Below are 14,785 nucleotides of genomic sequence, written 5' to 3' on the forward strand. Positions count from 1 at the left end.
GCAAGCTGAAGTGCACAGCTGCATGGATGTTGCCAAGCTTTTAAAAATCGAATATTAATTTCAATAATGGTCTTTTAAATGTCTGCAAGCAGTATTTTGGACCATCTTTAAAAACCGGCAAAAAGAAAAATAATTTCCAAAACATTCTTGTGGATACCAGCAGGTCTGTGGCGGGGAATTACTCAAGAGGAATCTGACGTCTGCACCGGCACTGTCGCTGTTGGTGACAGGCCCAGCCGTTAATGGCCGTGGGGACTAGACACCCGCTCGCACGCCTTTAAGGTCAGGCGCAGCCGAGGAGCAGCAAGCAAGGTACAGGCTCGGGAGGAGCATTGAGGCAACCCTGTCACATGCTCACAAAATATGTCTGTTTGTCAGGCATTTTTAAGAGGAAAAGATAGCTAAAGTGATGAGGTAGTCTCCCACTGTCAAGAACTCGGGCAGCCTTCGCGGGATGCGGTTCTGCCCTCAGGCAGAACGACGCCGGCAGGGGCCAGGGCCCGCTCCCGTGCCCCGCACTCGAGAGGCCGAAATGGCGTCTCCCGGCGCAGCCGCCAAGCCGAGGCGGACAGCGGCCTGCCGCAGGGAAAGGGCAGCAACACCAGGCCAGGGCTTCCCGGGCTAAACCCAGACCCACCCCGAGGCCAGCGGGTCCCGCCGAGCCGGCGGTGCCGCCCGGGGCCGGGCGCGGAGGCGGCCGCGGGCGCGGAGCGTGTCCATGGTGCTGAACGGCGGCGAGGGGCGGGCGGCGGGCGCGGGGGCGGGCAGCGGCGGGGGCAGCGGCCGGAGGGGGGACCCGAAACGGGGCTGGACGTGGGCTGAAGTTCACAGGTGTCTCTTTGCCCCCGAAGAGCCGGTGCTCACTAACATGCCAGGAGCAATCGTTCTCAGAGAAAATGCCCAGATGGCTCTGAACCGTGCTTTTAATGACTCGCGCAGGTACATTTGACGTTTACGCTAACCCGTCGTTTCCTTATTGTCCAGCATCCATGCTAAAAGAGCAATTAAGTTGCAGACGTAAGGGGAATCAACCCGTTCTCAGTTTTCCCCAGCAGTAGGGTAGACCTGGCGTCTTCCCTGGCACGCCGGTTGGGTTTTGGAGAGGAGGGAGGTGGGTAACTTTAGGGCAGCCTGTGTAACTGTCTATGCCTGATGCTTCACAGCTGGCACCTCATTTAATTTTCCTGAATTAACTCTCCCTGACTACACCGTTTATTATTGTCATTCACTGTCCACTCAGGTGTATAGTGCTTTTTCTCTTCGTGCACAATACCAATCACTTACTTCCTGGAAACCTGAAACAGCTGTCTCCGCAGCAGAGCTTTACACATGGGTATGTGTGACCAGCAAGCCTGTACTTACAGCTTATACTTGTAATATACATATATATACAAAAGTAGCAAAGAATTCAAAAAGTTCTATATTTGAAAAAAGAAAAGGATACAGGTGAAGTGCAGGCAGGTGCATGAGCCGGAACCTGTCTAGGATAAAGACATTTAATACATCTCCTAAGCATTTATAAAATATTTTGTTTTGTGGGACATTAAACTAGAATATGATTTTCTCTTTTACCTTTAAAAAGGTTTAACATTAGACATCATAAATTTTAAATAAATTTGTATGGAAATAAAGAATCTATATTGAAGCTAATAAAGTGACAATTAGTTTTACTATAAATTCTGTTGTACTATTAAACTTGTATATGGAGGCAGACGATTGGGGGAAGGGATGCAGCACTTGAATCCCAAATTCAGGAACTTCAAGAATAGATAAAGTAAACCATTCACTTCCTAAAATGTACTTGATTTAGATTATCATACATTCCTAAGCCCCTGTTTTTTCACATCTTTGCTTAAGCAATTATTTATTTCATTAAATGTCAGCAAACTTATTCACAGAAAAAACTATGCATTAAAGCACTGTGTCATTTTCTTGTTTTAAGAACAATTTCCCAAGTTCCAAAAAATGAAAAAGTCCCAAACAGTGAACTCACCTGAGATTTACTGCAATTAATCCTACCTCAGTATACGCAATTCACTGGATTTATCCATGCGTGTGTGGATGCAATCAAGAGATGATTTCACTGGTGCTTTGACGTGGAGCACTGCAACTGTTCTCACCTCCATACTGTTTGCCAGTGTCATCAAAACGATGCATTTCACCATTTTAGAAAAGAAATTCACTTTCATTTCACTAAGTGAAAATTTATGAACTGATGTAAATAATCTTTCCATAAGTCGACAGCTTGCAATAAAATCAATCAAGGATATTTTAAATAAGAATCATATACCTGAAGCCTTTCTTTATGTTTGCACCAGTTATGAGGGCCTCAGTATCTTGAAGAGAAGTTCTAGCTTGTTATTCTTGACATAGAACTGATAATTTTTAAATCAATTGCATTTGTACCATATAGACATTTCTTTCTTGAACTGGGGTAGCAGTATTCCAAGTATATTTCCTTGGAAAGGTCGAACATACTATTTTCAGTTTGGAACTTACCAGAGCTTTTCTCCCTGAACATCTGATCAGATGATTTGAAGCAAATCAAGCGAATTTGTTCTGTTATTGGAAGAGTAAATCCTTGCCCAGTTTGGGACAGACTATCTACTGTGTTTGATAGTTTAAAAATCTTGTTTCAATAACCTCTGTTTTCTGACTGGTACTTCTTTATTGCTGCTGTTTGTTAAGATAGGCTGTCTCTCCGTTACTGTAGATATACAAACCCAAGAGCTCAAGACTGGGAATGTAGGGAAGCCCTTTCCTCTTCCTCAGCTCACACGTATCATAAGCTCTGGGAAAGAACATTCTGGTGGCTTTTTTGGGTTTTTTTGGAAAAGCCTTCAGAGGACTGAGAAGATGAGGCAGGAGGGCAGGTTGGACCACAGGGACCTGCATATGCACACACATGCAAGAAATTAATCTGAAGACAGAGAGTTACTGATAACTTTCTTCTTTTGGTGTGTGCTTATATGGTTTGTGACTCCAAGCAGTGCACCTCCTAGAACTCCATATATCCAGAGAAAGCTCATGCAGTCAATATTGAATAAGGACTCTGGGACTGTCCTCCCATATGCAGCATCATGTGTCAATTCTTCAGCAATAACATAGGTGGAAATGAGACATTCTGCAAAGAAGCAACTTAACACCACTTGAATTCTATCCGTACATACTATGACAGCTGAGTGTTCAAAATCTTCACAGAAAGCCTGTGGCAATAATCCCATGACAGAGGAAAGGTAAAGCATTTTGTAAGTGTATCTTGCAATTAAAGCTAGGTAGGTCAATACTCAAAATAGCGAAGAGGTGAGAGAGAGTTTTTTCTTCTTTAAAAATTGTTCATTTTCTTAGTACCTTTTGTGTCTTGTTCATTCCACCACCAGCAGTGTCCATGACAAGAGAAGGCATAGGGGCACAAAACAGAAAATCCATATGGCCAAATAGACTGAACACCTTCTAATAATTCACTCAGATATGGAAGCACGGATGAGGTTGGTTACTACCAACTATTCAACACAGAGTTTATAATTTGTCAAGAAGGGACTTCTCAGGGCAGAAGACTCATTGAAAATATCAAGGATTCCCGCAGAATATCCCATATCCTCTTTGAGGGGAACTTGTAGGGCAGACATCACCCAGCGGTACGAGTCTGTCCTGGTTTTGGCAGGGGTAGAGTTAATTTTCTTCCTAGTAGCTGGTATAGTGCAGTGTTTTGGATTTAGTAGGAAAAGAATGTTGATAACACACTGATGGTTTTAGTTGTTGCCAAGTAGTGTTTATACTAAGTCAAGGATTTTTCAGCTTCTCATGCCCAGCCAGCAAGAAGGCTGGAGGGGCACAAGAAGCTGGGAGGGGACACAGCCAGGACAGCTGACCAAACTGGCCAAAGGGATATTCCATACCATATGACGTCATGCCCAGTATATAAACTGGGGGGAGCTGGCTGGGAGGGGCGGATCGCTGCTTGGGAACTAACTGGGCATCAGTCAGCGAGTAGTGAGCAACTGCATTGTGCATCACTTGTTTCGTATATTCTAATGCTTTTAGTGTTATTATTGTCATTTTATTATTATTATTATCATTATTATTTTTTTTTCCTTTCTGTGCTATTAAACTGTCTTCATCTCAACCCACGAGTTTTTGTTTTTGTTTTTTTTTTTCTGGTTCTCTCCCCCGTCCCACTGGGTGGGGGAGTGAGTGAGCGGCTGTGTGGTGCTTAGTTGCTGGCTGGGGTTAAATCACAACAGGGTCTATAACTGGAATGACATTATATAGCACCAGTAATTAGAACAATTATTTCTGTATAGCTTCAATTATGCATGCAGACATTACACTCTACAATCTAATCAACTATTAATGAGAAAGATATCAAGCTCTATGCAGAAGACAAAAAATCACTATATGTTGGAGGAGTCTTCTGTTGAGCCACAGTTTTCAATATACTCCTTTGCATAACTGAACTGATAAATTTATTCTATTTTTCAATTGTTTTTAAGTATCAGGGTTAGGATTGCTTTAAAGGAAATTAATCAAGAACTTTGTTTCTAATAATTTTCTCTAGGTCAGGGAATATTTTTCTTTCAGTAAATCGATGCTGCAGTGAATATTCTTGTTTGGCTAACTAATGCCTTTTTTTTTTTTTCCCCAAAAGTGCTGAAAAGAAAACACAGTACCACATCAAAGAAAACCAGTCCCTGGGGTGGCATGTAGAAACTCAAAGTTTCTCAGACCTTAGAAGCATTTTCCAGTGAAAGAATTTGGGTTACAGGAACATTTCCCACTACTACTTAGTGAAAAATAGTTTGCTTCTTTAAAATAAAAAATCAGAGCAAGGCATACTAACATCTTATGTTCTAGACTGCTATGATGCCAGAGGTGGATCCTACAAACAGTGGGATCAATTCATCCGCTACCCCAGTTGGTCACCTTGTGTACTCCAGTAAGTTCCAAAAGTAACCTGAACTCTTAACTTTGAACCTTGCTACATATGAGGTCTAAAACAGCTTAGAGCAGCCATTTACAAAGTATCTATGAATGCTATAAATAGCTTCATATAATATAAACATTGAGCATCATCAGAACAGCATGAGCAGACAAGCTGGTCTTGTTAAGGAAACAATTGCTGAAGTATTTCAAAAATAGGAATATTCTTATTCGGATTATTTTCCTTTGTGCTCCACGTTGCCCCACTGAAGCTAGCAATGGTTCTTTCAAATCACCAGCAAAAACCAATAACCTTGTTGCTGAAAGTGGGGTTTCTTTCTAGTTCAACAGCCACAATTCAGCTGATCACCTTTCAGTATCTCAAAAAAAAATCTACATTTTTTTCTTCATTCAGCCAATATTCAGTAAGAGTGATGGGTTTGAAGAATTAAAACAAGTCCATATTACTATTCTGTAAGCTGAAACATGCTTCTGGCTTGTTAAAAGAGAATGGAGAAGATTTTCCATGAGTTCTCGATCACATTGAAATGCAATTACATTTATGTTTTGCTACGCTTTGTTTGAAGCCCCATAGCTTCCCTCTTCCCCTGAGACTTTGGCAAGCAAAAGACTGTGAAGACTAATAAATAACATTCGGCACCTAGATATGGGATGGAGTCGTAGACTGCACTTGGAAAAGCAAAGAATCACAGGCTCTGTTATGCCTGGTTTTCCTCTGCTCTTCATCTGTGAAAAACTCAGGTGGAAATTACTGTAGTAATGGTGGTAGAAAGAAGGTAATGGCCAGTCAAGAAACTCTCCAGATCAGTCTCAAAAGACTAGCAGTTTGCTGTACATATTAGAGGTTGAAGAAAGGAGAAAAGGAAGGAAGGCAGTTCAGAAGTCTTATCACATAGATGAACTTTTTTTTTTTTTTTTAAGAGGAAAAAATGATACAACATTTGGCTCAAATTCCCAGAAACATTGGCAGTTACCAAGAAACGTTAGTAACAGTGCCTAGTTGGACAAATTCCTGCTTGGTAGGTATCTGCAAGGCTTATGCATTTGTTAGACAGTCTTTGCAGAGTAAAGGAAACTGGAGTGAAACCTCCGGTCACTGAAGCAATCAGACTTTTATCTGCATATCAAAACCAGAAACCACCTCATTCGCAATGAGTCATAAACACTCAAACATCCCAAACATCCCCACTTACCCAGTCAAAATAAAATGTTCTCTTAGAGGCTGCCTCCAAGCCTTCTGATCCCATGTCTTGAACAACAGAATCATGTCTCTGAGACAATCATACTTTAACTTAAAATTTGGAAACAAAGAACTCTTTTCCCTGCTCCCCATAGACTCCTTTGCTTGAATTCTGGGTCAGATAAAATACTCGTCGACAGCACAAATGCCACCAAATGTAATAGATTCAAGTCCTTTTGAATGTAACCATCTCTGTTCTTTTTAATTTCTTTTCTTTCTTTGCCTTCTGCATGGGAAAAAATTTTACAGAGACAGTGTCCTGGTTTCAGCTAGGACAGAGTTAATTTTCTTCCTAGTAGCTGGTACAGTGCTGTGTTTTGGATTTAGTAGGAAAAGAATGTTGATAACACACTGATGGTTTTAGTTGTTGCTAAGTAGTGTTTATACTAAGTCAAGGATTTTTCAGCTTCTCATGCTCAGCCAGCAAGAAGGCTGGAGGGGCACAAGAAGCTGGGAGGGGACACAGCCAGGACAGCTGACCAAACTGGCCAAAGAGCTATTCCATACCATATGACATCATGCCCAGTATATAAACTGGGGGGAGTTGGCTGGGAGGGGTGGATCGCAGCTGGGCATCGGTCAACGAGTGGTGAGCAATTGCATTGTGCACCACTTGCTTTGTATAGTTTAATTCTTCTAGTATTACTATTGTCATATTATTATTATCTTTATCATTGTTTTTCATTCCTTTCTGTCCTATTAAACTGTCTTTATCTCAACTCACGATGGTTTTTTTTCCTGATTCTCTCCCCCATCCCAGGGGTGGGGGGGCAGTGAGCGAGCGGCTGCGTGGTGCTTAGCTGCCGGCTGGGGTTAAACCACGACAGTCAGACACGGAAATCATGCTCCAAAACCATACAGAGCTAACTTAGCTCTTTGTTCATAGCCTCAGCAAACAGCTGACTAGAAGAAGGAAAAAGAAGATGGTTAATCAGAATGGTAAAGTACTGTAACGTACAACGTATTATCTCTTTCTTCATGGTTGACCTTATCGCTATTATTTATCAATCACAGCACAGCCAATGCTATCTCAAAACCAGCAAAGACGACTAAATGTTTCCAGGATCAAGACTGTCCCAGGGACCGAGCCTGTCAGAACAAACACCATACCCATGCTATCTCTAACTCATTCCAAAATAAAAGTAGCTTTTACGTACAGAATGAGAAAAAGGTCTGGAGAAGAGCTACAGAAACAGAACGCAAGGAGTAGAGCAATGCCCAAGGAAAAGGCTTACATTGGTTAAAGTATATAACAAGACCAAAGAGAAATGTTTAAATGATATTCGTGCATTTAGAGATACAAATGTAGAAAAGGTAGCAATTCTCTACATTTATAAAGTCAGTGAGAAATACACATGTGAAGAATTACTTAAAACAAAACATTTAAGAGTGCATACTTGGTTTTAGCCGTAAGAATAGACACTGGACTAAAAGAGTGCTATCCACACGCCTGATATTAAGCAGATGTTTTTAAACATCTTGCTGGAGAAGGAATCATAAGGCTTGAGTAAAGAAACGGTGACATTGTATGTCAAAACAAAAAACCTGCTAACTAGCATTCTAAGAGACGCAGTGAACAGTGTTGGGCTTAATGGTTATTAAGCTTTTTATTTTTTAATAGTAGAGATATTGAAAAGAAGAGAGATTAGTATTACAGTTTTGATGCATTATTGTTGAAGTATGGCTTTGATACTTACCCCATAGCAAACAAAAGTAGAGGTTAAAAAAGTTCTCATAATGTTCTTCAAATACACAGTTTCATGATGATATTATTAGAATTCAGTATTGAAATGAAATTAAGTTCATCTGTGATTTCTCATGAAAAGGGATGACAATACATCAAACCCTTATAAAATCTTACAAGAAAGAGAGATCTGGAGAAATACTATCATGTTCAACTATATGCTAAGCAGTTAGAAAGAAATACTTAAATTGCAGAGTAAGTTACTACGCATCACAAATTTCAGACTCACCATCTTCAAACACTGTCCATTTTTGTTGCATTTGGAAGTCTAAGAAATTAACCTTTGTCTTCTTTCCGCTCTTCTGTAGACTGGGAATATATTGGGGGCTTGAGGAGAAATATTTTCTTATCAAGGTTGATTAGAAGCTATTGGTTGACTAAATAACTAGAAAGCCAAGTTACAGTTAAGTTCATCTGAAATCCAGGAAAAAGAAATAAAATTAAAACTTCTTAAAACAAAGAAACACTAAAACTCTATAAAATACAGAAATGCGACTTATATAAACAATTCTCATGCTTAGCTTAGTAATGAGTGCTTGAAGAAAACCCCCTGAGAGATATTTCAGCTACCAGCATTTAAGCCAAACCTAATATGGCCTTAATTCTTGAGAGACTATTTTAGGGCCTGACTCAATTTTAATTAAAATAAGCATAAATATTTCCACTGCGTTTTGAGAACCGGAATTGTTTCATACATGCCCTTTTTGCAGGATAGAACATGAGGAATTTAATATTTGCATGCATATTTACAGATGTATATATTTTTATGTATTTCAGACAAATATATACGGACAAGTCTGTATTTCTGTCTCTCTCTCTCTCTCCCTCTATCTACATGTATTTCTGACCGGCAATTTGTTATGACATGAATAAGGCACATTTCTATCATCTTGCTTAAGAAACTAGTTTTATTCAGTTCAATAGTTCAAAGAAGGTCATGTAATCATGGATACAGTGAATTCGACTGCTGTTAGAAAGAGACACACTAGCGTACTATGTAGACTATTAATACCCATAATTTTAAGCACTTAAGCATCTAATATTTGTTTTAAATCATTTCACTTTTTTTAAAGAATTGCTAAGGTTTTTTCATGTTCTTTTCTGAGAGAAGCATCTGGAAGTCAATTAATCCTTTGCTATTTGCAGAGACTTGTTTAGAGAATTGAAAAGTGATTCTTCAGGACGCTTTTCACTGAAAATTGTTCTTTATTAACTTTATGTGAATTGATGGTTAAAATGGAAAGCTCATTATTTTTGTAACCTTGGTATCTTTTCTGTAATTACCTATAGCAACCTGAACAATATCTTATTCTTCAGTAGCCTTTACTTAAATGTAATTTTTTTTCCACTTGAATATCTTCTGGCGCTATGTTGGTGCCTGGATCCCTGTCATTTTCTGTCATAAATAATTCTGTCATATAGGCCTTTATGTTCACATTACATTAGATCTCAGAATTTCAAACAATAATCCCAGTTGAGTGACATGTATTTCTCATAAAGATTCTACCTGTGCTCACAAACTGGGTATAGAATTCTCCATCCCCTGAAGTAATCTGATAATCTACCCACTGAGGTTGAGGTATTAGGCTTAAAAGGTAGCAAGGCAAATTAAACTCTTACCAGTTAGGCAACTGGTGGTGTTCATAACTTTAGAAACCCACTCATTTCTCATTTAAGTCATTTTCGTCTTCTCATTTATTTTAGTATTGGATGAATCAGGCTTACACTGGCCTTCCTAACCACTGAGACAATACTACTTCAGTTCATAAGCAGATGGTTACAATTGCAGCCACCTAATTTTTTTTTTTTTTTTTTCTAATATTGCAGCTGGCTTTAAAGCTGAAGCTGGCATGCTTTTCACAAATACTTGTTATTGCATGCATTTGAAAAGAAAAAACTCAGAAAATTTGAATAAGTTAAATATTTCAAAAATAAACAATAACATAAAATGCATGTAAATAATAATAATTCATATTGTAGAGAAATGGGAAATTCCATATATGTCTGCAGTAAGTCATTGTCTGACATTAAGAAACTCTCCCATTGAAACAATCTTCCATTATGCAAATGATAAATGTTGACTCTTGGATATATAAACGTTTTATCCTATGCTTCACAAAATTGTCAAAAATGTTAAGTACAGGACATATTTAAACATTTTAACATTTATGTTTAGAAAGAAAGAAGTTACATACCAAAGTTGAAGGCCAATATAACCCAGCTCTGAATCCCTTCATATCTCTTGTATCATTTTCAATACAAACAGGACAAGCCACCTGTAAGTAACATGCTAATCACATACTAAACACATTTCAAAAAAGTGTAGCTTAAGACATATAAGCTGATAGGTGAGAAATCAACATTAATAAAAGATTTTAAAAAGGACGTAACATTTTGTTGACTCTAATTGAATATGGAATTGCCATCACTATATAATAATTCTTAAATCAGGGGAATACGTTTTACCTTGACTGTACCTGAATTGTACATCTTTTACATTGAGAGTTGAATACATTTGCAACTAAATTTGATATATGACTTTAATCAGGAAAAAAAAATCAGTGGAAAGTACTATTCTAATGCAACTCTGTGTTTGAACATTCATTATGCTAGTGATGGTAAACTCAAAGTGTTGCTTTCAATTTCAATCACAAAAGGGGAAAAAACACAGGCAACTCTGTATGAAGGAAATGAAAGCAATTCTTCTGTTTAAGACCAACTGCCTTGCAATAAATGAATTTTAAGCATTTACACCTCTCAATTCTGTTCTGCCAAAAAAATTTTCTTAAATTCCTCCAAGCATGGTGTATTGTATGTCTAATTTGCAAGAACACAACCTGATGTGAGTTAGAGACAATATGAAGTTGTGCTAATCCACGTCCATCCAAAGGAGGGTTGACTGAAGATCTTTCTGAAATCTAGAGGATTTAAATTAAATCCCAAAGGACTCCGAGTTACTATGGAGCCTCCTCCCCTGATCCAGGGAGTAAGCAGTCTGTGCTAGTCCTCTACCTAGACTAGAATATATCTTCCCCTATTTAACTTCCCAGGAAAAAAGAAGGACCAAAATTTCACTCTTGCCTGCTGTGCCCACTTGCATAAGAGGAGGATAGGTGGCTTTTTAGGGGCGGCTATCCTTGCTGTGTTAGGACTTACAATGTGAGTAGCCCACAGAGTAATATGCCAAACCTCATAGTTCCTGGTTTCTCTACCTTCTATCAGGGGGCTACAAGGGGCAACCTACAGTCTGAGTCTGAATTCACAAACTAGCTGAAAAAGTTATCATTATGATTCATTCATGTACTGCAGATGGATGTTATGTTTACCTAGTGATGTATGCCAGCGAAGGCACAATTCATGTGTTATTTGTACACACAAATTATGTACACAAGATTGTACTGCATGCGGCTGAGCATACCCAGCTTTGACAATCTGCCTCTGTTGGACTTATCATTTCATAATTTTCACTATCAAATCTGTTTGACTTTATGGTATGAGCTGGCTTCTTTTTCAGGCCTCAGGGGAAATAACTAAGCAAACACAACCGATCAGCAAAATCAGAACAAATAACCAGTAAGCGTTCAGCAATCCATGGGACATACATACATTAAAATGCCATTAATATATTACATCAAATGTATGAGTAAAGTAACGGACCTTATGCAGTGGAAAAATCTGTGAGGAGTAGAATACACACTTTGAATTTAAAATACCATTCTTTTCCTCTCTGTAAATTTACTATAACTTTAACCACAGAGTGCTGATGTTTTATCTAATCAATGAAAATTGCTACCTGATTTCTCAAGGTCCAGTTCATGAGGTAATTTGAACAGTTGTAAAATTTTTCCTATTTCTTTACAAAGAAAAGTATTACACTGCAGAAACAGATCTTTTTAATGAAGGGAAGCAAAAAACCTCAAAAAAGATGAAAATTATTGTATCAGGTAATAAGAATTTTTCTTAAATAAGAATATGTAGTTCGGATGGTTTGGATTATTTTCTCTTGAACTTGTGACAAAAGAGTGATAAGTGGCAATGAAATATAGTCTTCTGCCTCAAAATCACCACAGAGTTCAGCTCCAGTTCAGTAATAACTAAAAGACAACTCTGACAAAGTCATGTTTGGTCCTATGACTCAAATCATTGATATGTATGAAGATTTTAAAGTAAAAAACCCCTGTATCGTAAAAAAGATCTTCACAAAACCCATTTTACATTAACTAGCACCTTTCACGGCAATTATACCAGAATGGACAAAGTTATTAGAAATCTTGGAGTTCTGCGTCCTGTTTGTGTCCTGGTTACAAGCCCAGAACTTCATGGGCATTTTAGCTACAAACAGTAAATTAAGAAAGATGTAAAGGAAAACTTAAATGGATTTAATTGTTATGAAAAATGAAGGAGAACTGACATTAGAAGTACTGACTAAACAAATTTACATTCAATGTTCTCTACATATTTTTCAGGCACTTCATTCACCAGGCTACACAGTCTTTGATGATTTCATAAGACACATAGAAGATATTTTGGCCACAAGAGGGCTCACATATTTTATAGTTATTTTAAAAAAAATACGAGTATAATAAAACTATAACAATATACAGGCTAAATTAAAGACAAATATCTGCTGCCCAGATAGTCACGCTGTCATGAAAAAATAATTTGCATGGTTCTTTAACAAACTATCAGACAAAAAATGAAGCAAAAATAAAGATGTTCCTATAGTCTATTTAGATCTCACCATTAATTGGCTTTTCATCAAAATGAATCTGTTTCTATGATGTTACAACAATCAGCTATGTATAAAATGACAAATTCATCTCTTATTTAAGCAAGTAATTTTAATGGTCTCTGTTAAAAAAACCCTCCAGTACCTACCTATTCAGGTAACACAGTGTATACTCATTAAAGTAGACCTGGTAAGAATAATATAGCTTTATTTTTCTACAGAGACTTGCACTATGGCTAAAAACACTGATAACACTGTCGTTATATTATCAGCATAGTCTATTCTCACCGTTTTCAGATGAGAAGATAACTTGGGGCCTATTTCAATGAATACTGAACTTAATGAGAAACTATCCATTGACCTTAGAGATATTGTATCAAACTAAACAAGCATGAAGTACAATACAGAGAGTTTGCTGTGCGATGGATGTACCTTCATTACAGTTCACCATTTGTAGGACAGGAATTACTGCATTTCCACACCTTTGACTGGTGCTGTGGAGATAAAAAAAATACAGGAAAAGAACTGTCTGAAATACAGTAGAATGTGCAGTTGGTGGGAAATTTTGTTCTTTAAAATTTGGTATCAGTCCAGATGGATTTGAAATAAACTTGAAATTCTGGGGGAAAAAAAAAATCTTGGAAAAAATGAAATATGATTGTTTACAAGATTAAATAGATTCCATCAGGGCTCCATAAATGTGAAATTAAAGTTTGTCTGATTCATCCCTACAACAGTAGCAAAGATACCACCGAGAACATATTAAAGTCATTTGGCATCTGCTAGGGCTCTCCTATCCTGCCATTCCAGGCAACACTCACATACAAACTACCTTTGGCTGTAAACCCTACAGTTTCCACATCTTGTCCCAGAGCTTTCAGACTGCATTTCCGAGGTTCATAGTACGGACTCTGGAAGCTCCAACAACCCCCGTTAGAATGGAGGCTACCGAGGTTTTCCACCCTATTTGCGTGCTGTGGAGTTCAGCCTTAGTACATCCTGCGTGTTTCTTCAGACAGTGACAATGCTGAGTGCACTACATAAGATATGCACTACTAAAATATTTTGCTGCAGGGAGAAAATCATAGACCTAAGACATGCTGCACAACTTGTTGTCCACACTGATCAGTACTAGTGACCTCTAGAGTGGACTGGTTGCATTCATACTGGGCCAGGTTGGGTCCCATGGGGCACATGTGTGGATTTTAGATATTTTTAGTCTGTAGTTTTCTACCTAAAATAGCACTGGGCTATGTCATGGCCTATGAGAGAGGTGTTTTTATAGCATGGTGCCAAACACATATGTTGCATGTTCTGAGATGTGGCCTGATGTTATGTGGGCGTGCCATCTCATCTGTAGTGCCTATAGGGAACAAACCAGCACCACAACTGCTCTAGGGTTTTGCCTTGAGGAATTGGTTGCTCTATTCCAAAAAAGAATATGAGTGAAGCCATAGAGACACACTGAGGCTGACAGAGAATGAAGACCCAAGGACAAATGTGAGTATCTACACCATTAAAAATTATTTGTCAGTATAGACATAGTCCTAGCACATCTGGCTGTCGAAGTGCTACTTGCCCAAGAAACAGCATAAGGCTTTTTCAATGGGTAAGATTTATACTAGGACCAGCTTTAGACCAAGGGAATTCATAGCTTTACATGGTTTTTGATCTCAGTCACAGCTTTATGGCAAATCAGAAAGCTATGTCCCGAGTAGTTGTGCTGGAGCTGTGTGACCTAGAAGCACTACAATTCTCAGCCAGTCTCTATGACTGAGCAGAGCTCCATGGGAACCTCCATGTTCTTTTACTGTAAGTTCATTGCATTTGAAGATTAGAGGCAATTTGTCGGTTTCAACAATCAGCATTTTTCAGCCAAAATGTTTCAGAATATAGAGAAGGAAGGTGAAGCTTCTAGAGAGGATGGATACAGAAGAGGAGAAAACTGGCAGAGTAAAAAAGTATGCATAAAGGAGAACTGTCATCACATGAAAAACAGAAGAAAGCACTATGATTCTGGGACAGAGAAAGTGTAGTGACAGAAAATGGTGCAGTATGAAACAAGGGAGATGAAAAAGAATTCTGGGAAAGAGGGGCATTAGGAAAGAAGATAAAGAGAAACAAATAGGCT

The 14,785-nt window shown here is 38.5% G+C and overlaps 1 protein-coding gene across 1 annotated transcript in view; it reads right to left on the minus strand.

The window, feature by feature from the left end:
• Positions 1-8,201: 8,201 nt before the first annotated feature.
• The window catches only part of C2H10orf67 (chromosome 2 C10orf67 homolog), a 44,481-nt gene continuing 37,897 nt past the window's right edge, over positions 8,202-14,785 (minus strand). Inside the window, exons 12-13 of the mRNA XM_050890930.1 lie at positions 10,121-10,201; positions 8,202-8,252 (exon numbers count right to left, since the gene is read on the minus strand). Of these exons, the coding sequence (XP_050746887.1) occupies positions 8,202-8,252; positions 10,121-10,201 (132 nt within the window). The remainder of the gene's footprint in view (positions 8,253-10,120; positions 10,202-14,785) is intronic.

This window comes from Gymnogyps californianus, chromosome 2, assembly GCF_018139145.2.
Source record: "Gymnogyps californianus isolate 813 chromosome 2, ASM1813914v2, whole genome shotgun sequence".
In the NCBI taxonomy this organism is placed as follows: domain Eukaryota; kingdom Metazoa; phylum Chordata; class Aves; order Accipitriformes; family Cathartidae; genus Gymnogyps; species Gymnogyps californianus.